We start from the raw sequence: 21166 nt of genomic DNA on the forward strand, positions 1-21166 counted from the left end.
CGTTGCCATCGGTGACCATACTTACGTATTGCGTTTTGTTCAGTTCATGGGTGATTAGGTACTCTTAGAATTTGCATGTTCTGAGCAGCGCAGCAAAGAACATTACTTCTAGGTTCGTTCCTAAGCGGGATGGTCCCTGTCCCTATGTTTTTGTGAAGAGAGTTAGCCCTCTAGCGTATCTTAAAGCTAATTTAGATTCACTTGAGGTACTTTTAGGCAAGTTTCACGTGTCAGAACTAACTCGTTTTCATCCCCGGGACATTACGCCTCCTCGTCCCGTAGTCCTCGAAAACATGTTTGTCCTGTACCTATGTAGTGTTTCCTACGTGCGAGTTCATGAGCGGGACGTACTCATGAGCTCGAGGGGGAGTGTATAGCGTGTGGCTGAATGTCGTTTGCCGCCCTGTTGCTCACACGTGCCGCAAAAGGGCACTTGACAAGGGACGCGGCATCGCGTAGCCGCTCATGCCACCAGAGGCCCGATTCTCCTCCACGTTCGACTCGGTTCGACTGAGATCCAATCTCGACTCGATTACGAATGAAGCGTATGTGGCATTTCGCTATTTTTTCTTTGAAATAAACGTTTTTATCCTTTTCTTTTGTTGTTGTCCAACAGTATAACTGTTTCGTTTTATGTTTCCGTGTTTCTTTTGAAATCAACTTAAATTCAAACAGCTTATCCAGGTGTAGGTTCCGCTAGAGCTATACTATTTTTTGTAATTTAATATTTGATTAATAAGAAGTAGACTTGCAACGAACGATACTATTTAGTATTTGGCCTATTCTGTTGCTTTTATTATATTCGGCCGAATACTTCAGTAATATAAATTTTGTTATATGGAAATAATTGGTAAAATGAAAAAAAACGATTCTATATATATTAAACGACATTCACCTTTTTATCCAGCAGTTTATTTATACCCAATATGTGGCTATTCACTTAGGGGGCTCGCTGAATATTCGATATACATCCGATTATACATTGCAAGCTTAATAAAAAGTTCTGCACCTCAATGATTCTGATGTTATTTGTGATGATAGTTTTAAGGTGGTTTAATAAATAAATAAATTAATATAATTTGTAGTGAATTTAGAACAAAATAGTAAATAGTAATATCGCCTTACTGGAAGCAAAACCGATAACCACCCATCCATATTGCATAGGAATCTCTAATGCCTTATGTAGTCCTATTCAATCCATTTCAAAAGTAGGGCGATCAGACGTAGACAATTAATATCCTACTAAATGTATGGCCAACACGTATCCTCTGTAACTGTGAATGTTGAACGGCAATATGAATCGGTAGGATAGCATTCATTGTCTATGACTGATATCCTACGTTGTTCTCGGTCGGTCAGACGTTTACGTACTTGTATACGTTTTTAGGTGTAGCTAGCAAGCAATATTAATGTGTATAATTTGTCTTCGTGTCCCTAGGCCCTGTTTTTTTATTTAGAATTTTTAAATGTTATAAACTTATTAAAGAGTCTTGAATCTCGTATGAATTAATCGATTGATGAGCAAATATTTTACACACAATTCTTGTGACAATGAGCTTAGTAATCATAATCACTTATTTGTGTATGGCTTGATTGTCTGTCACAGGTGTTAAATAGTGTAACAATCAAGTATCTACAAGCTACCTTTATAGAAAAGAAAGTGAGAATGTCCGAGATTGCAGTCAGCCGTTGTGATGTTTGAGATCAGTAAGTTAAGGCGAACAAATGAGGAAGATGGGATGTTGATGATCAGTCAGGCGAGCGGAGTACAGATCGCATAGCTGTCCCAAGAAGTCAACCCGACTCACGGTTTCCCTCACCTTATTTACTCAGTTCACCTTAGTTCTACGAGTCTTTTACGTTATTCATCATGAGTTGGCTGCACCGAGAACTGGAAACGATGGATCCCTCGATCTTTCTACAATATTCGCCATCTCCTCCGAATGGTCTGCCGCAGGAGTCCAAGCTGGCGACTTACATGGTGAGATCACTTTTATAACTTACTTGTTTGTGGCTACCTTCCTTTGTTGTCAGAGGTAACTCAAACCTTGATGTTTCAGAATCGTTCCACTTCGACTCCTACAAGATCCTTGAACCAGGCACTAGGGAAACTCAGCCTGGAGTCATCACCTACTGCCATCAGAAAGGTAACTTAATGTTATGGTTCTTCAAGATGAATAGCTTTCACCGGCTATTAAAGAAATCGTTTTCTTATGAGTGTTGTTCTCCCAGGTGGTGATAACAGAGTTTGTTCCAATGAACTACTTTGCTCAACCGAGCATCCTGCAGCCAGAGTCCCCGGAGAGTTCATCTCCTTCCACAATGGCACAAGTTCCCAACACAGCCCAAGTGCATCAGGTAAACTTTCTTTCACTGTTTGTTTTGATATTATTCATTATTTGACTCAATCGTTTTGGTCCTGTACTTTGCTTAAACATTCACATTACCATGGTAGAACTCATGCAAATTAAGTTAAGTATTTAAATATAGACACAGTTTATAATTGTGCTAATGAAATTATCAGTACATAGTAAACAAGATATGGAAAATTGTTTGTGTACAATATGTTATTGCAATCTACAATAACATTTTCACAGCAGGATTTAAATATTTATCCAAATTATAATTTGCATGTCTTCAACTGGTTATCCATGACCAACTTTCAAAACTGGATCTGAAGTCAATATAAATATTTAAATGGGGTATACATGTATTTAAGTATAGTTTATCTGTGTGGGATAGCATTCATTGTTACTGTTTAATATCCAACCTCCCTCAATATTTTTACAAATAAAAGTTTTTATTTGTAGTCTATGTTGCAATTAGTAAATAGACTTTGAGCAGATTATGAAATTGAAACTGCAGGATGTAAACTAGGTACTCAGTATTGTTTTCATTTGTTGCAGGAGAATGTTGGTGGGACAACATATTTTTACTCCACGAACTCTGACAGCCTGAACACAACCGGAGCTCTGAATTCCTCTGCCTCTATTGGTAAGTAATATCACAATTAATGTATATATTTTGAAGATGCTAGTCTGTAATTGTGTATGTTTGTTACTTCTTCATATGCAACAGTCTAAACAGATTTTGATGAATCTGGTCAGTGACAGTGATGCAGCTTGTATAACAGAATATAGTTTAGACCTTTTATCCAGGTATGGGTTCCCTCAAGGAAGCTGGTGAAACTGACTATAACATGACTTTTAAAAAATATTAAGATTTATAGACTAAAGAGTGTTTACTATACTTTTCATTACCTGTGGTCAGTTATGAGCAGTTTTATTACTCAAATACTTCTTATCTTTCAATTAACCAACCAACGTTTTTGCTACGGTTGTGATAATAAACAGCAAGTTAGAGAAACTACAGTTTTATAATATAAAAACGATTAACTCTAATCAAAATATGAGCGTTTTATTTATTTGTAATTATTTAATGTTTTTATATCTACTAATAAGCTTAGTGTTTTCGCATACAAATACTAAATAAATGTACATTTTCTTGACATATCTTCATAACAAAAAAACAAAAAGCGAAATAGTGTGCCTTTCTGCTTTCGAAAGCATCTATGAGAAATACAGTAAGAAGTTGTGATAATTCTTAATTCTACTGCGTTATCTTAGATCACCCGTTATTGTAATATTGATAGTAATGCTAGAAAAAGATAAGGCGTGAATCATCTTTCATTATAACTTGTGAAAATATATTTTGATTATAATTGAAGGCAATCAAAGTATAATACTGCAGACAAATGCACTATCCAATAGATGCTTGTCTGTTTATCTTATCAAGATCACAAATGATTTGGACACGTAAAATGATTGCAGGGCTGAAGTTGATAAAAAGGCGTTGCCACACTTACAATCAGATAGCTGATTACATTATCGTTGAAGTATCACGATATAATTTTGAAATTTGCACTTATTACGACTTAATATATAAAGGGCATGATTTTTCCCTCCCCCCTGCTGCGGGGCTACCCTGGGCTGAGTCCAGGGCCTAGATGGACCATTTAGTAATAACATTTTTATGTTTATTTGTCAAACCGAAAGAAAATTTAGCTCACTTCGCACGTGCTTCAAATGGTTACCATTTTTCCAAAATTGTGACTTGACCGCTGCTATGTAATTCCTCCGGTGCCGAAGGTAGATCCGCCTTTGGCGCTAGATCGGCTGAACCGCTGGGAAATTAAAAGCACTAAGATTGGTGATACATTGGTAATGGTTATGAGCTTACTTTTATTCAGGGGCAAAAAGAAAGAGATGTTCCCCAGCGACGCGGGTCAAAAGAGGAAGAGAGATCTAGTACCAAATGAATTGATCTTTTAAACCGTATTTTTAAAGTAGGTACTATTTCGGTTATTGCTTCAGGCCCTCCGGAGTCATGCATGAGCGGTCCTGTGGGCGCCGGCGCGGCGTCGCCTTACGCCACACAGATATACTCCGGAACACCCACCCACATCGGCCCCATGACTTCCAAGTCAGGTAATGAACCATGTACTTACTAACCTTATTTTATTTATAGCCATATTTGTATAAGACTTAGTATTGCGTATTAGGTAAGCGCTTATCTTAAACAGTTCTATAATCAAACCTTCTGGAATGAACTCTGCACACACTCGTAGTGTATCATTAAAAACACATTACGTGCTAATGATTTCTGATGAAGTCGTATGCTCTGGTGCCCAGCGACTTATTCCCCTTGCACCATGCAACAAAATGCGTATCATTTTACTGCGAGGATCTTATTTTTAGAAATACTAGTGTTCGTAGTTTGGTCTACAAAGCAGGTGATCTTGAATGCTAATAATCAAAAGTTAAAGCCAAAGTAAAAGTCAAAGTAATGTCTAAAGTAAAAGTAACGGTCAAATTCAATTTTTCTATTAGTTTCGCTGTCACTTTAGCCTTGAAAAAACGAATTTGACCGTTAGTTTTACTTTAGACATTACTTTATTGATGAAGAAACTGGCCGTTAGTAAAGTAAAATAAACCTAATTTGTACTAACAAGCTATTTTAATTGTTGCCAAATAACCAGTCGGAAAGATTCGTATCATCGTTCAATTGTCGCGTCGTTTAGCAATCTAACGCATGGCTTCTCAATTTAGACAAGAAGTAGCGCTGCGCGACGGGTCAATAACACTCTGATATGCAGAAATAAATCAATTATATCGATCGTCAATCCAATTCACAACGTTTATTGGTAGCCTGCACTTTGGACATGAAATCTTTATTACATATTGTAGCTATGCCTCTTTACAACTATATTATGGCATTACATATCTATCTTCATCATATCAGTAAATACGTACTGGCGTTGCTGTGCGATAGTATTAATTAGAAAAAAAAACAGTAATAAATATTTTATTGGTCTATCCAGCGTGCGTGCCTGTCTTCATTAGCGACAGCATTTAGCTTTTTATGCCTGTAGCACACCTCCGCTGCGAAACCCAAAGGGCGAAACCGCCATAGTTTCGCTGTGAGTTGTGAGTTGTTGGGCGGCGAAACAATAGCGAAATTCCCTGCTCTAACGTACAAAACTGACTATGACGTTGTCTCTTTCTAACATGATTTCGCTCATTTGCTTAGGCGCCGTCTACATCTCCGCTCGTTGTCCGCCAGGGCGGAGATGTAGACGGCGCCTAAGCAAATCAGCGAAATCATGTTAGAAAGAGACAACGTCATAGTCAGTTTTGTACGTTAGAGCAGGGAATTTCGCTATTGTTTTGCTGCCCAACAACTCACAACTCACAGCGAAACTGTGCCGGTTTCGCCCTTTGGGTTTCGCAGCGGAGGTGTGCTACAGGCATTAAAGCGACAATTATACATCTAAGTAGCATTTATTTACATTGATTTAGCTACGTGTGCGATTGAGTAAAATAAACCTGGATTTTATTATAAATATAAGAAGAGTGTTCAGGAACTATAGATATAGGAATGTATATTATAATGACATACATTCATGATTAGTTACTGGTATTGTCTTTAGGGTAACGCTAACAAAAGAGGCTTTATTACATTAGAAATGCATAATACGTCACCTTGATAACGGATAGTTAGATTAGAACTCTTGCGGACTGCTTGTACTATTTATCAGAAGAGTTTCGTTTAGATCTGATAGCAAAAGTGTGCAGTTAATATAAGAAATCAGGCTGGGCGTATCTTGTTAACCACCGACGGACATTGGAAAATTGCTCTTAATAGCCATCGTGTCTGCGTATGATATGCAAATTGTCGCGGTGCTCCTGTGAGTCGGTGACACGTGGTCATTAGCGTGTCAATATCTGAATAGCCCCTTCCTCCGCCACGTGATATGCAGCGGTTGGGCCGTGGGAACTACTGCACTTGACGACTGCTGTGCTATAGTACTCGCTGTGAATCAATTTACGAGCACTTTGCATGTTGACAGCTAGTTACCATTTATGATGCTATAGAATTGGTTTGTTAGCAGACATTTATATTAGTATTGCTATTTTTTATGTGGTAGAGAAGAGTATAAGCTAGGTGCAAGTATAAGCTAAAGAGAAGAGTATAAGCTAGTAGTAGCTAGGTGTGAACTTTTGGGTTCGATACACAAAGGCCAAGAGTTGTTCTTAGGCATTCCAAATTCATAATTAGTCAATGTAAAACACAAGCTAAGCGCATGGTTATGTTGACTTACCAAACAGTATAAGAGGCGACTTGAAGTCTCGACATGACGAGATCAAGGCAGAGTGACAGTATTCCGGCCGTGACCGCTGTTTCTAGAAACCTGCATGTATGCGCATATGTATGGCTAATGCGAGTTTCGCCGATTTATCAATGTCGCGATTTGCTATTCTAGCGGACGCGATTGAAAATCACATATGTAACGAACGACTAACATTATCATATTATGCCAGACTAGGTTTACGTCATGTTGAATTGTGATAGGCCATGGTTTTATATTGCTTATTGCGAACTTTATGAGATCGATATCGACGTTTATACGTTACTTTCATAGTTTTTACTACCAAACTTATGACTGCAATGTCTGTAAATATATACGTAGTAATTGAAAATAATTTTTATGTCTTTTTTAAATGCTTTAGCGCTTGCGCATTTATAGACCATAATTGTCTTTTTTGCAAGAAATATGAAATTTTATATATCTAAGAAATAATGCAAAATGGCGTACCTACCTACATGTTCATTAAATATTTCTGAAAAATGTTGATGGAATTAAGCTCTAATTTTATCCTCAAACCAAATTCAAATAAATAATTTTTACACTATCGAAAATTTTTTTGTTGGAAAATTATAAAACAAAAAACTGCTTAGCGTAGAAATAGTAATTAGAATATGAACGAAGTTTTGTATCGACTTATCAAATTGCACCTGCTTTGTTTGCCTAGCATTGCGATTAGACACACAATCGCTATTGTACCGAGCTCAACTTTATCCTACTTGTTTTAATTGCATAATAATGAATGTTCTTAATGAGGTCGTAAATAACGCTGCGCTATTGTAATTATTATAAGTATATAAGGTGCTTTAATATTACCTGCCAGGACTTGAATGGGGGGGTAGTATTGCGTTTATAGATTACAATAGTGAAGATAAATAATTGATTATTTGTCATATTTTTTTTCACACAAAAAAAAAATACGTATAAAGGACAATGCTCATGAAGTATGAGAAAAAAACCCAGGCCCGGCGCAAAAAAAAATGTAACTCAAAATATAGGTAAAAATAAGTAATTAATAAATATTACATAGGGGGCATTATCGAAATCAGTGGCTATATGCGTGAAATTGCTATTCGAATTTTAACATCTGCGGTACATTGCTACTCAAGATTTTAGAGGTAACATAATGTATTAGTAAAAGGAACAGCAAACAGATACAGTTGTGGTTTAAGAGCAACATAATGACATGTTTTTGTTTATAGCAACTTCTCCACTATTCTACCTACTTTTACAAAATAATAGGATGATAGAACTAAAACAGGATATGAATGCACTTTTCATTTTAATATCTAATAACGCTTAAAAGTCATCGATTCTTTATTTCTAACACGACGAGATCCAAAAATGTTGCGGGATGCGCGAACTGTTCCTCATGTCTAGCCCACCCTAAGTAATGTAAAACGCTCATGACGCGATGACGTGGGCGCTGCAGCCTGTATTTCGGTATTGATTTATCTTTTTGGAGAAGCTTATTAACTACTTGCCATATTACTTGTTTGTTGTTTCAGATAGCACTTTAATTAAACTATAAGCCCCAGCTGCTCATGTTACCCCTTTAAAAAATCAAATAGCAATTTCATACATTTAGCCATTGATTTCGATGATGCCTCCTATGCAGTATTTCATTACTTATTATTACCTATAATTTGAGTTACTTTTCGTTTGCGCCGGGCTTGGGTTTTTTTTGAGCATTGTCCTTTGACTTAATTTATTAGTTTAACCATCCAGTAGAGTTGCGCGTTGCCACTCTTGCAGAACGGATAGAAAGAGATAGCAGTTGTTTTCATTGACGAAGCGACACTACGCGCGTAATTTGTGATCCACGTCATGCAGAGTAGAGCCAATGTTAATTTAACTTGTTTAATGTCTCAAATTGAATTGACTGTTCCGGGGAACGAAATTCTTTCACTATTGTAATCTATAAACGCAATACTACCCCCCATTCAAGTCCTGGCAGGTAATATTAAAGCACCTTATATATGTATATGTCATGGAGTTACATATACAGCCTCATTTCTGCCTATGCGACATGAAATAGGTCTTTCTTACTTCCGAGCTGTGCTAATTAATGTAGAACATAGATTGTATATGAGCCTATGCCATGAATTGCACTAAATAATGCCATTAAAAATGACCATAATGCTGGTTTTCGTAACATTTTGCGTCAGCGAGTCATATCTCTTATATATTACGTTCTAATACTACCAGCTACTGCCAATGTTATCCACCTGTCTTTAACATGATACCATGAAAGTCGGAAATTTATTCCTATAGATGTTTCTTAGACTATAATTGCATGTTGTATGCTTTTTCTGTGAAGGTCTGGCCCAGTCGTTCTACATGCCTGAGACGATCCGCTCGGAGATATACGAGAGAAACGACGATGTGTTCCTGCAGACCGATCTACGCCAGTATCCAGGTATGGACATGTTTCAATTCTATCTTTTTGCAAGCTAAACATTGGACAGTTACATACAATCTTCTTTTTACTGGAGTGTTCTGAACGATCTGGACAATAATTAACCTAAATATCATCTATATAGCGTTTCTCCAAGTTGGAATCGGCTAAAAATGAAACCTAATGACTATCCTAATTTAAATCATGCTAAAATAATATAACAATCCGAACCAGAAACATGTGTAGTGCTGCACATGGCAACCAAATAAACTCATCATAGTTCAGATGATAGACGAATTGATCAATATAAAAAAAAATACATTTAATATTTTTTGTCCACCCAGATCTACCGGAGAACGTGGAGATGTACTCGGAGCTCACTCCGCTAGAGAGCGCGGCGCCGCATTCGATCGCGACGTCGTACCGTGCGACACACCGTCAGAGCGGCGAACATTACGCCCTGCGCCGTCTCCACTCGTACTCCACGTCCGTCACTAAACGCCTGGAGATGTGGAAGCAGATCGATCATCCCAATGTCGTTAGGTTGCATGAATGGTTCACCACCAAGGCTTTTGGCGATCACTGTGAGTATGCTGTTGCTTCTTGTGATAAACTTGGGTTCTGATATCGTGGTGCTGATTCCGCATAACCCGTTATTATACGGGTAAAATGTAACGTCTTTCTTTGTTATTCGATTAAGAAAGTTTTTTATTTTATAAAAAGACTTCAGTCACTCGTGATTCTTTCTTATTCCAAAATCATATTTGCCCAGAAGATATACGTTGAACATAGACAACAAGTAATAAGTGAAGCCTACATAATCTGTGGCTTTCATAAATAAACAAAAATATGTCCATATACTGGTCTCATGAAACATAAACTGTTTATTGCAAACACGTGTGGCTTGCATTAAGCGTCACCTCTCGACTATTCACGAAGGTTCCGTGCGGATCTTTCCACTACATTGGATTCAGTAAAATAACTTCAACATGCTGTTCCCCGCGGTTTCACCTCTGTCTCGATGGAACCAACTCCTGTACCCGGATAGAAATAGCCCTTAGTGCTCAAATCTCGGGATCCAAGAAAATAATTTTTATTATGTCATATAACTTATATTTTTTCGGGCATGATATATTATTTTGGCTTTTTAGCGTCAGTTAATCTATATTTAGCGAACTTTAATTATATAGATCTTGTTCGTGGTGGACATTTGGACTGGATTCGCCCAATTTCATTTCAATTGATTCGGTAGGCTTGACGGGAAAGCGCGATAGACCAACAGAGTTACTATCGCATTTGTAATATTTGTAAGGATTAATCGGTAAGAAACTTCACAATGGTCATTACAAAGTAATCGTTCTGTGATCGTTAAGTTAATTTTATGCCAGTGCTACTCCTTGATTGCAAAGTGGCGTAATTACGTGAATCATGTAATTGGTTGTGCTTAGGGTTTCGAAGTGAAATGGTGAAAACCGAATGTACGTTTGTTCACTTGACTATAATTTAATTGTTTCACTCACCCATTCATTATTTAATATCTCAGTTCTCCCTGCAACAAAATAATGCATTGATTACCAAAAGGACATCCGGGGACAGAGAACTCAGTGGTCCTTTGTAAGATCATCTAGTTAAAATGTAAAAATATAATTTAAAACGGAAAAGGGGCGTTCTTTTCTGTAACTCATTAGGAAATACGATAGGACTGTAGATATTGAAAAAAAGTGCACATTTAAATATAACTCGTGTCGCTCGTATATTTTAAAGTTTTACATATCATCAAGTAAAATGATCAATAAGAGAAGTGACGCAGTAGAGATGCAAAAGTTTACAACATTACAATTTCAAATCGTCGTTAATATGTATCATGTCATGCATTGACAGGACAGTCTGGAAAACACGATGCACTGAATTTATTGCTTCAACGATTTACATAGGCCTTGATTTTGTGTATGAGTTTACAAAACCAAGGCATATATGCATCTAGAGCCCGTTATTTACAGAAACTGTCTCGTGACCCTGTGTTTTGTTCCAAGTAAAATCTATACCAGTACTTTTACATGAGGGTGAACACATGTTGGGTGACTTGCGCAGGTTACTTGCATTTTAAAAAGTGCGAGTCCAGCGACTCACATATTCCAAAGCAAAATACCCACCCGCGTGCTCTTGTCACTCGTCACTTATCAGTTAAACATCTTAACTTGCTCCAGCTACATGCACCTTTAATGAAAGCTAATGTAAAATATTTATTTGTTTGTACAACAGCAATGGTTCTAGTATATAGCTACCACCCGGCGTGCACCACTCTGATGAACAAGTATTTGTCCGGCGGCGCGGGAAATGCCGCCAACGACGCCAATGGCGCCTTCCACGACCCGTTCTCTTCCGACCCGGATGCTCCTCGTCCATATACTCATCAGGTTTGTGTTGATTACTTCCTAGATACCAACAATGAAACAGTCTACTGTTCCAAAGTGATTTTTTATTTATATAAAAATAGAACTTCGCATCACACTCGCTGTATTTTCAAGGCAGATCTGTTGGGGATAAGGTTTGCGGGACGGTAAAATATGCACATAAAACGCCCTGAAAATATTAAGATTTATTTGAAAACAATGTAATAAGCCAGCCTATTGCAAATCAAAATAATGCAAAACTTGGAATACGTATTCAACCAAATGAGGTGCGTCGCTGTTTAACTAATATATCGATGGACCTTTTGCAATCAGAGTTGAGGAAAATATGCATTCGAATGACTCACTGAAGAAAAGGAGATACAAAAACAAAACGTGGTGGTAAACAAAACACTGCGAATATCAATACTTGTAAACATCATCATCTTCCGAGCATTTTTCCGACTACGTGGGTCTGCTTCCAGTCTAACCGGATACAGCTGAGTACCAGTGTTTTACAAGGAGCAACTGCCTGACTGACCTCCTCAATCCAGTTACCCGGGGAACACAATATCCCTTGGTTAGACTGGACTTCAACACTTGAAAGATTTAACAGTAACATACATTCGATCTCTTAACATTTGTGTCGATGCAGAAAAATGCGATGCTCCGTGCGGTGGCGAGCGGTGCCCTGTTGCCTGAAGCCGTTCTGTGGAGCCTACTCGTGCAGCTGACGGCGGCGCTGAGAGCTGTTCACACCGCTGGCCTGGCTTGCAGGTACAAGCCATTTTGTAACTAAACCACTTTAAGTTAGACAAATATTATTTACCTAAAATAAAAGGACGTCAGAATAAGTATACAGAGTGAAGATACGTTGAGTTTTTTCGCGTAAAATGTACGGAGCGGTACCATGGTTTCAACATCATTCTCAGATTATAATCATATTTTTTTTTCCTATGTTTAGATAAACTTACATTGATCCGAAACACGTTTATTTCGAATATTTCTTGAATTCAAGAGGCGCCTAAAAGGATAATTTTTCGTGTAGCCTGGATCCTACGAAGGTGGTGATGAACGGGTGTCGCGTGCGCATATCTTGGTGCGGCGCCACCGATGCTCTGCATGCCAACAGTACCGACGTCGCACAGGTAACAATATATTAAATTATATATATTTTACAATGATTTTATCCCACGTCATCCGAGCAGAAATTGAAACTATGAACTTTTTTTTCCATATCTATTACACTGGCCATTTCACAGCTAGTTTAAATTCTAACCTGATAAACATTGTGTGTTATTCCAAAAATTTACAAACACACAGATGCCTCAGACTACGAAAAGGTCTTACTATCAAGTCGATGCTTTGTGGGAACCTTTATCAAGATGACTTAGAGTGCAAACTTCTCAGGTTACTCGCCTTATTTTGTACTTGATGTCAAATCGACGGTGTGCAAACATTTTACTACATTTACGATATTTATCAACAGTTACCTACTCGTAATCAGCTATTCGTAAAAAATATTTTATTGACACATAATATATGAACGTATTATTTAACCATGAACCAACACGAAGAATTTGCGCAGGCTCAACAAGACGACCTGACGGCGCTAGGCCGGCTGGCCCTGGCTCTCGCTTGCCGCACCATCCATTGCGACAATCTCGCCGCATCCATGGAGCTCGTGGCACGGACCTACTCCGCCGACCTAAAGAACCTTATACTGTATGACAAACACCTTACTTACATTGTTCACAAGCTGACGCAATTGTAACGATTATGACTGAACTTTTGGGAGATTATTTCGAAATTATCATATTGAACACTAAATTGCTGTTTCATCTGCGGCGTGAGGCGTCATGTCCATGTAAATCCTTTTTGGGGCTTACACGATTAAAGTTCGTCATTTTAGTCGAAAGACGTTCACTGCTGGACACAGACCTCACCCAAGGTTCACCACTGTTCGATCTTTAACAACCCTATTGAGAAAGGAGTTCATCATCAAGAACTTTTCCATGAAGTCGGCCAAAATTTGGTCTCGGAGGTTCCGGATCACAACTCCAAATCCCGACTCTCTGTTCTTTATTACCTCGTTCACCCAATTTTGCATTAGTCTCCCATGACAACCTTCATCTTATACCGTTTGCTACCTCTGAGTATAAAGAACGCAACCTTTTGACAACATTGTCGACAAAAGACATATGGACGAGAAAACCTTGAGACAGTTGGTCGCCCTCCCGAAAGTAGATAAAAGATATCAACAGCAAAACAATTGCTTTTAATTGTTTTTAATCAGTTTACAATGGGAAACGTTGTGGTATGGTAATTTAACGTTAAGATAATTTCGAAGTAATCCACAGTTTTCATTAAAGTACACATAATTATTTACTTCTCCATGCTGCAGGTAATATATTCACATGTTAACCATCATACAACAATTCACTAATATCATTTAAAGCGAAGCACTATCAAGAATGCCGTGCGTTGTAAATTGCAATGCGCCCATGTTGTTAAAGTAGGTTTAGGTTTTATAGACCATTCAATATTACCTTTTTTATAATGAGGGACTATCCTGACGATTTCTACGAAACAATGCTATATCGTTCCGCATTGGTACGGTTAATAACCGAAGCCTGATAGCTGCTACCAATTATCACCATTACATATAGTTGTTACTAAATCGAATAGAACGAAAGAACGACGAAGAGTACTCTTATAACACATCGATTTTATTATTCAAACAGTGCACGTGAATGCGCTCAATAGTTGGGACCGAGCGGTTGCCACAGAACACTCCTTAATACGTATGTCCTTGGAGTAACCTTTCAGATAAATGTCTAATACTGAATGGATGTAGATCAATATTTATGTGTTCGCTAATCGTCGGTGTAATGTTCTTTATTCTTGGAAACTGATAGGTAACTGCTTGAGCTTTCGATGTTTCAACTTCATTATGTGACAAGTTTGATTGTGAAAGCATTTTTGTGAGTTTACTATCCAGTTGAAGAATATCGACTGTTGTTTCTGTATTATGTGGTATTCCATTTAGGTATTTATTATCGTCGTCGACCGCGCGCCGCTCCGTCACTGATCTCATGCCGATGATAGGTGCCAGGTTTTACACACAGGTAATTTAATTTGTTATTTCCATATTTTTATCCTTTTTGTAGAAAAAGTCGCTGCTATTAATTACAATAAAAATAAAACTTTTTTTAATTGTGTAAAGAAACAATGCACAACAGCAATTGCGTTTATAAAACATTTACTTGTTTATGAATTTTCAGTAGTCGTGCAGGTTATTTTCCTCATAGACATCGTACGTCACTTTAGTCGGGAAATCCATTAATGTATCTATTGTTTTATTCCATTTGTGTCAAAAACAATCATCCTTATGAAAAAACTGTATTGTTCTTAGTTCTTCTTCTTCCCACAAAACATTTGGTTGCTATAGAGAAGAAGCGAAGACGATGAAACCTTTTTTAATTAGAATATATTGATTCTGTTGTATGTATAGGTGGAGGCCTTGGAGCGACGTGCGGATGTTTTCGAAGATCAACTGGCTCGAGAGATTGACAACGGAAGACTGCTACGCATACTCATTAAATTAGGAATTGTCAACGAGAGACCCGAGTAAGTGATGGTGTTTTCACAATTTCACCTAAGGAGATGGTTCATCATGATCCAAATGTTGCACCCATCTCTCAGTCTTACAGAAACGACTGCATATATGACATCTCAGACCCAGTTATTTAATTGTGTGCCCCCGAACCCAACATTTTAGCTATGGAACTTGGAAATGGTAAAATTCCAGTTACTTATCTTTAACTGATCGGTAATCAAAAATATAATTACTAAATTACTGGTAGTCCTTAGTACTTCAGAATGAAGTAAGTTTGTATGTGTGTACATTATGTATGTGCATCTTATCACGTGTGCAAGAAGACGCAGGAAGTGGTTACAGTGATCTAATGCGACGAGTTAACGATCGCCACTTGTCCTATTGTGATTTCTAAAATGCACACGCACTTTAAAGTCCTAGATATGTTCGTATGTTCGTGTACTCTGTTTAAGGTTCCCTACAAATACAAAATGTATTTTTTCAAAAATATTTTTGAACATTCAAGCACAACCGGTGACAAGTTTATGACTGGTGGTTGTGCTAAACATTCGTGTGTCGGTTGGGCACCATTAACAAGTCCTCCACTGCGTCTTGTAAAAGTCGGATCGCGATAAACTCCAAAACCACTGCGCGATTTTTATTGCGGTTTATAAAGCAGATTTCAAATTTCTCATCCTACTGTTTTAAAAGTAAATAAGAATTCAAATGATCTGGGACTCCAAGATGGTGGTCAAATTGTTATAAGGGCAGTAGGATGATGATGATTTAGAAATGAATCATCATATCACTAATGCGATTCTGATAATAATCCTCGTTCATGCAGTCGAGTACAATATTGACTCCCACGTTATTGCCCACAGGTTGAATCTAGACGCATCTTGGTCGGAGACCGGGGACAGATACATGCTGAAGTTATTCCGCGACTATTTGTTCCACTCGGTGACGGCTGATGGCAGGCCGTGGCTCGATCAAGCGCATTTGGCACATTGTCTTAACCAACTCGACGGTGGCACTCCCGAGAGGGTAAGTTTTGTAAATACAGCTTTTTGGAAATTCCTCTGATACTTTTTTTGGTTAAGAATAGTAACTTGACTTGTGAAGTTTTGGAAAAACAGGTAAAGGCGAGTCAGACTTCCGATTTTAAAATATTTATTTTTTCAGTTTTTTGCTATAGCATTTTTTAATATCGTACTTTCGCGGTTCATGAGATAAGGCCTGGTGACTAGGCAGACAGCGAAATCCCGTTTTTCCATTTGGGTACGGAACCCCTTAAAATCATTACCGTTGCAGCCGTTCTTGCATGTAGTTTGATGATAAAGCGTTTCCACGGTAAATGTCTTAACTATTTGAATCGTTTTCAATCTAAAACTACTATTTATTTACCAAAAGGCGATTGACAAGATTTCTCATTTGTTTCAACATAATTCCATCTAGTGCAGTCATTGAAGCATTATTGCTCCGAATTTTTTTACTGTGAACCGATTTGCATGAAATTTTGGAATTAGGTTCATCTTACCCTTAACTTCAAAAGTGACAATAATTTGAACTCCGCCACCCCCCCTGGGGGTGGTTGCTACCCCTTCTCGGGGGTGAATTTTTTTTTTTGCAAAACAACCTCGGATATCGATAGAAGACCTAATTTCAAGCAAAAGTTGTCTTTAAAGTTTAAAAAAAATCCAATACTTCTCAAGTTATTGGCAATTGAAAATTCGCAATTTTTTCACGTTTTACATCGGTTTTTTGCAAATATCTCCAAAAATATACGTTTTATTGAAAATTTTATAAAGAACAAAATTGTAGCAGGTAAAACAACGAACAATTTGTTTTTTTTTTTATAAAGTGTCCTAAGTGCAATATTAAGCGAGATATTAAAGATCAAAGCCGTTTTTTATTTTGTCTGAAATTTAATCGTTGTAGTCAATGCCATGTAGCGGCGAGCAGATGCATTTTATACATTCTAATAAAAATGGATTTTGCAGTGCTTGAAATAAGCTTTAAGATGAGCACTATTAAAAGTCTTATGCACGTAAAATAAGTGATCTGTATTTCAAATAAGGGGAGCATCTAATGTTTTTTCTTTGAAATCAATGGGTTTCATAAGTGCCATTTCCACCAAAATTAAAATAAATCGTATTCCGCCTAGAATTAACTTTATTATGAAGAGTTTGATAGATAGTATCAGTTTGGCTGCTTCAGGACACATATTTTTCAAAAAAGTTACGATTAACGAAAAGAACAAAATTTCAAATTTAAAAAAAAAAACCACTTTATTTTCATGATATCTCAAAAATTACGACAGATACGTATAAAAGTGTACGATAAAAAAATTAGGTATTTTTCTGACAAACAATTTGGTCTGTTTGTTTTTTTTGTCGAACAAAAATTGACGGAGATATGATTGTTTAAAGAGCGCTTGCCAGCGCAATCACAGCCTCTCTTATCCCCTTTAACCCTTCACCGTTTTAGAAAAAGGTTCTTTACTATATATTGCAATTATGGATATTGTAGCTCTCTTAATTACTTTTACAATGGTTTTTTATAAATTGTGATAGCATGAAAATTGAAGGAGTTATGGTCCAAAAACTTATCATATTTTTTTCTACTTAGTAACTGAAAATTTCGGAATGTCAATGTTTGGAGCAATGTGAAAGTAGGCAGATAATAAAGACCCACAACTATTGTAATGTGTATATATGTCACCGGAAAATAATACAACTCGTAAATTGATCAACTTACTAAAATAATAGATGGCATAAACTACGTCGATTAAATTTCAGACAAAATAAAAAACGATCTCTAGCTTAATATTGCACTTAGGACACTTTATAAAAAAACAAATTGTTCGTTGTTTCACCTGCTACAATTTTATTCTTAATAAAATTTTCGATAAAACGTATATTTTTGGAGATATTTGCAAAAAACCGATGAAAAACGTGAAAAAATTGCGAATTTTAAATTGCCAATAACTTGAAAAGTATTGGATTTTTTTTTAAACTTTAAAGACAACTTTTGCTTGAAATTAGGCCTTCTATCGATATCAGAGGTTATTTTGCAAAAAAAAAAATCAGCCCGAGAAGGGGTGGCAACCACCCCCAGGGGGGGTGGCGGAGTTCAAATCATTTTCACTTTTGAAGTTAAGGGTAAGATGAACCTAATTCCAAAATTTCATGCAAATCGGTTCACAGTTAAAAAATTCGGAGGTTAGACCGTATTTTTCGCTTCAATGACTGCACTAATCGCAATACAGTTCCTTATTCATGTTTAAGTATTATATATGTCATGTTTTCTGTTTTTCCAATAAATATTAATTTAAAAAAGCACGTATGCTACATAATCATTTTTTTTTTCTTTTACGGAATACTCTAGTAAGCTTACGTCAAATAACATCGCCCTTTTGAAGTCAGGGACTTTGATCCACTTTATTACGCAGTCAATTTCAGAAGAGTGAAGTCAGTAGATAGTTCTCATGATTTAATACTTTTATTTCTGCCAGGTGGAGCTGATGTCGCGCGACGAACAAAGCGTGCTGGTCGTGTCGTACGCCGAGCTGAAGCATTGCCTCGAGCAAGCGTTCGAGGAAGTCATGCAAGCGGCCGCCGGCGGCCCCTAGCCCTACCCGATTGACTACGACAGCGGCTGCACATTGCAATATTACCACCTATAAGTTCCAAACCTGCCTTCTATGTGGCTCTCATCTATCACTCCTAACAATTGATCAAAAATACGTCTTCAGTCAGTCGCATGTCAACAACAAATGGATAAAGGAGCCATAAATGTTATTATAATTATTGTAATGTGAAGCTGCTGTGTCGATTCACGTTCAATTCTGTCATCCGCGAATTAAATATTTTTGTTATATTTGATGGCAGTTATTGGACTAATGATGATACCATCGTACCACTCCTATTGGGGTGTACATCAACGGAATTACCAAAAATAACGATTTCTTAGTGACCAAGGCGCTTTGCGACCTTTTCCTTATCCTTGTCCAGCTCTCTCGTCTATGGTAGTACAACGCGATGGAGCCGGCAGAGTAACGCCGCTTTTCAAGGACAATTCCTAACTCTGGGTTGTAACGCGATCTCATTTCGGAAGCGGTCTTGAATGAACTCTAGAACGCTTCTCAATAACTAATTGGATAATTGATAACGAGTATTTTGTACAATAGAAATGAATTTGAATTTTATTTGTTCTTATTAAAATGGATTTTAATTATTGCATTCAATAATGAATTATTATGTCACTTGTCCTTTTTAAACGTTGTGTCCGAGTATAATAGTTTTGTATAGGGCCTTATCGATGTACCGCTACGATCAGCCGCCTGAACAAACGCCACAAACATTCCAAACTAACAGCAACAAATTGTGAGAGCTTTCCAACGACTGTTTTATTGAAGTCAGAATTGAGCAGTCGGTGTAGCACGGGGCGGCGCGGCGGGACCCGTCGCCGCGTCGCCTGCGATATCTGAAGTGACAACTATACACGCATGGTTTCAGTAATTATATTCTATACTTTCAGGTTTCGTTTTACTAACGTGATTTAATTTTTGTGCAAGTTAACGTTAAGCATAACGCCTTGGCATAAGTAATTATATTAAATCATGCGTGTAAACGTTGTTAGGGTAGTTACTGTTACGTCACGTAGATCTGAATTTGTATGTGTTGCGGGTGGGCGGCGCGGTGCGACGGCCGGGTCGGTTAGTAATGTTAGCGAGCTCGAACAGATCTCAATAATAAATCTATGGCAATAAATACCTTTTTATATGGCCGCGGGCGACGCGCGGTGTCCGCCCTATCCTCATTCTGGCATGCTGTCGCAGTTTTATTTTACATTATAATTTTCTTGCCAAGAACTATTTCCCTTACCGTCTCAGCATGCGTGTTGAATAATGTTATACTCTACATTATAGAACACTTTTGTTACCTTAGGATTCCGCACACAAATAGCGCTTTAGTCTTTCCATTTAGGTAAATAAATTATTTGTATCGATCAAATGATTATTTGTTTTAAAAAATAGTCAGTGCTAATTATTATTAGATGTTAAGCCAGGGTAAGTGAATAGAGCTTTGTCTAAGTTCTAAATGAGGAATTATTTTGCTAAGCACTATTGCACTAAGTATATACATTACGCTCAATTCGTCCATCCTATTATTGTGATCATTCATAAACTTATAATAAATAAAATACGTATTTTAGCATGATTTACTATTTGTATGCGGAAATCCTGTAGGGACAACATTTTAAACCTTTTTGGGTAACTGACTATAACAAACATGAATCATGTTTTATCGACTTCAATTTAATTATGATGAAATTAAAATTACGGTTCAATAAATTACCTATAAGTAGGTAGATGTAATTATTTATTTTGAGAAATAATGATAAATGAAATAATGAATGAAATGATAAATAATGTAATGTAGGCATCCCATTGTTGAATTTGCAAATTCCGATCTATGTAGAGATGGACACTCTGAGAATAAAATATTTTGAGATATCTATAAGTGTATATTTTTTTTTTAATAAATAAAAGTTTTAAATTACCTTATCGTTTTATTTTGCTGATTCTTATCCTTTGATAACTGACCGATACTTAACATGGAAGTGGATCTGGTTATCTAAACTATCATTATTGTAAAAGGAGGAAATATTTGATTGTTTGTTGGCATTGAATAAGCAAACTCCGAAACCACTGAACCGATTTGCACAATTTTTTCACTGTCGGGAAATTACACTATCCCTTGCTGGCATATTTTATCCAGGAGACACGGGTGACACTGCAACAAATTGCTTGTAAATACATGGGTAATATTATGCATAGCATGGCTGCATACGCGAAATACGCTGTCGATACCGTCACCGCGAGCTGTTTTGTGTGCATGATTATAATTTAACGCGCTCGAGGCGACCCGGGAATCGATCTCGACACCTCGTGCACTCCATGCACCGCCAACTACTAGACCAACGAAGCAGACAAAGCAAATGTTTTATCCAGGAATTTAAATCTATTTTTGAGTCTATAAATAAGATAGGTACTTATTTTTCTAGCTATC

At 37.2% G+C, this 21166-nt stretch overlaps 1 protein-coding gene across 1 annotated transcript; it reads left to right on the forward strand.

Moving 5' to 3' along the window:
- Positions 1–1341: 1341 nt before the first annotated feature.
- LOC124645396 (PAN2-PAN3 deadenylation complex subunit PAN3) lies at positions 1342–20656 on the forward strand. Its single transcript, XM_047185196.1, has 15 exons — positions 1342–1981; positions 2061–2147; positions 2233–2358; positions 2907–2994; positions 4374–4487; positions 9027–9125; positions 9449–9688; positions 11367–11521; positions 12150–12271; positions 12543–12642; positions 13083–13219; positions 14544–14622; positions 15009–15124; positions 15974–16136; positions 18607–20656. The coding sequence occupies exons 1-15, from the start codon at positions 1871–1873 to the stop codon at positions 18721–18723; spliced, it is 1854 nt and encodes a 617-aa protein (XP_047041152.1). The 5' UTR covers positions 1342–1870; the 3' UTR covers positions 18724–20656.
- Positions 20657–21166: the final 510 nt, after the last annotated feature.

This window comes from Helicoverpa zea, chromosome 31, assembly GCF_022581195.2.
Source record: "Helicoverpa zea isolate HzStark_Cry1AcR chromosome 31, ilHelZeax1.1, whole genome shotgun sequence".
NCBI classification, from domain to species: Eukaryota; Metazoa; Arthropoda; class Insecta; order Lepidoptera; family Noctuidae; genus Helicoverpa; species Helicoverpa zea.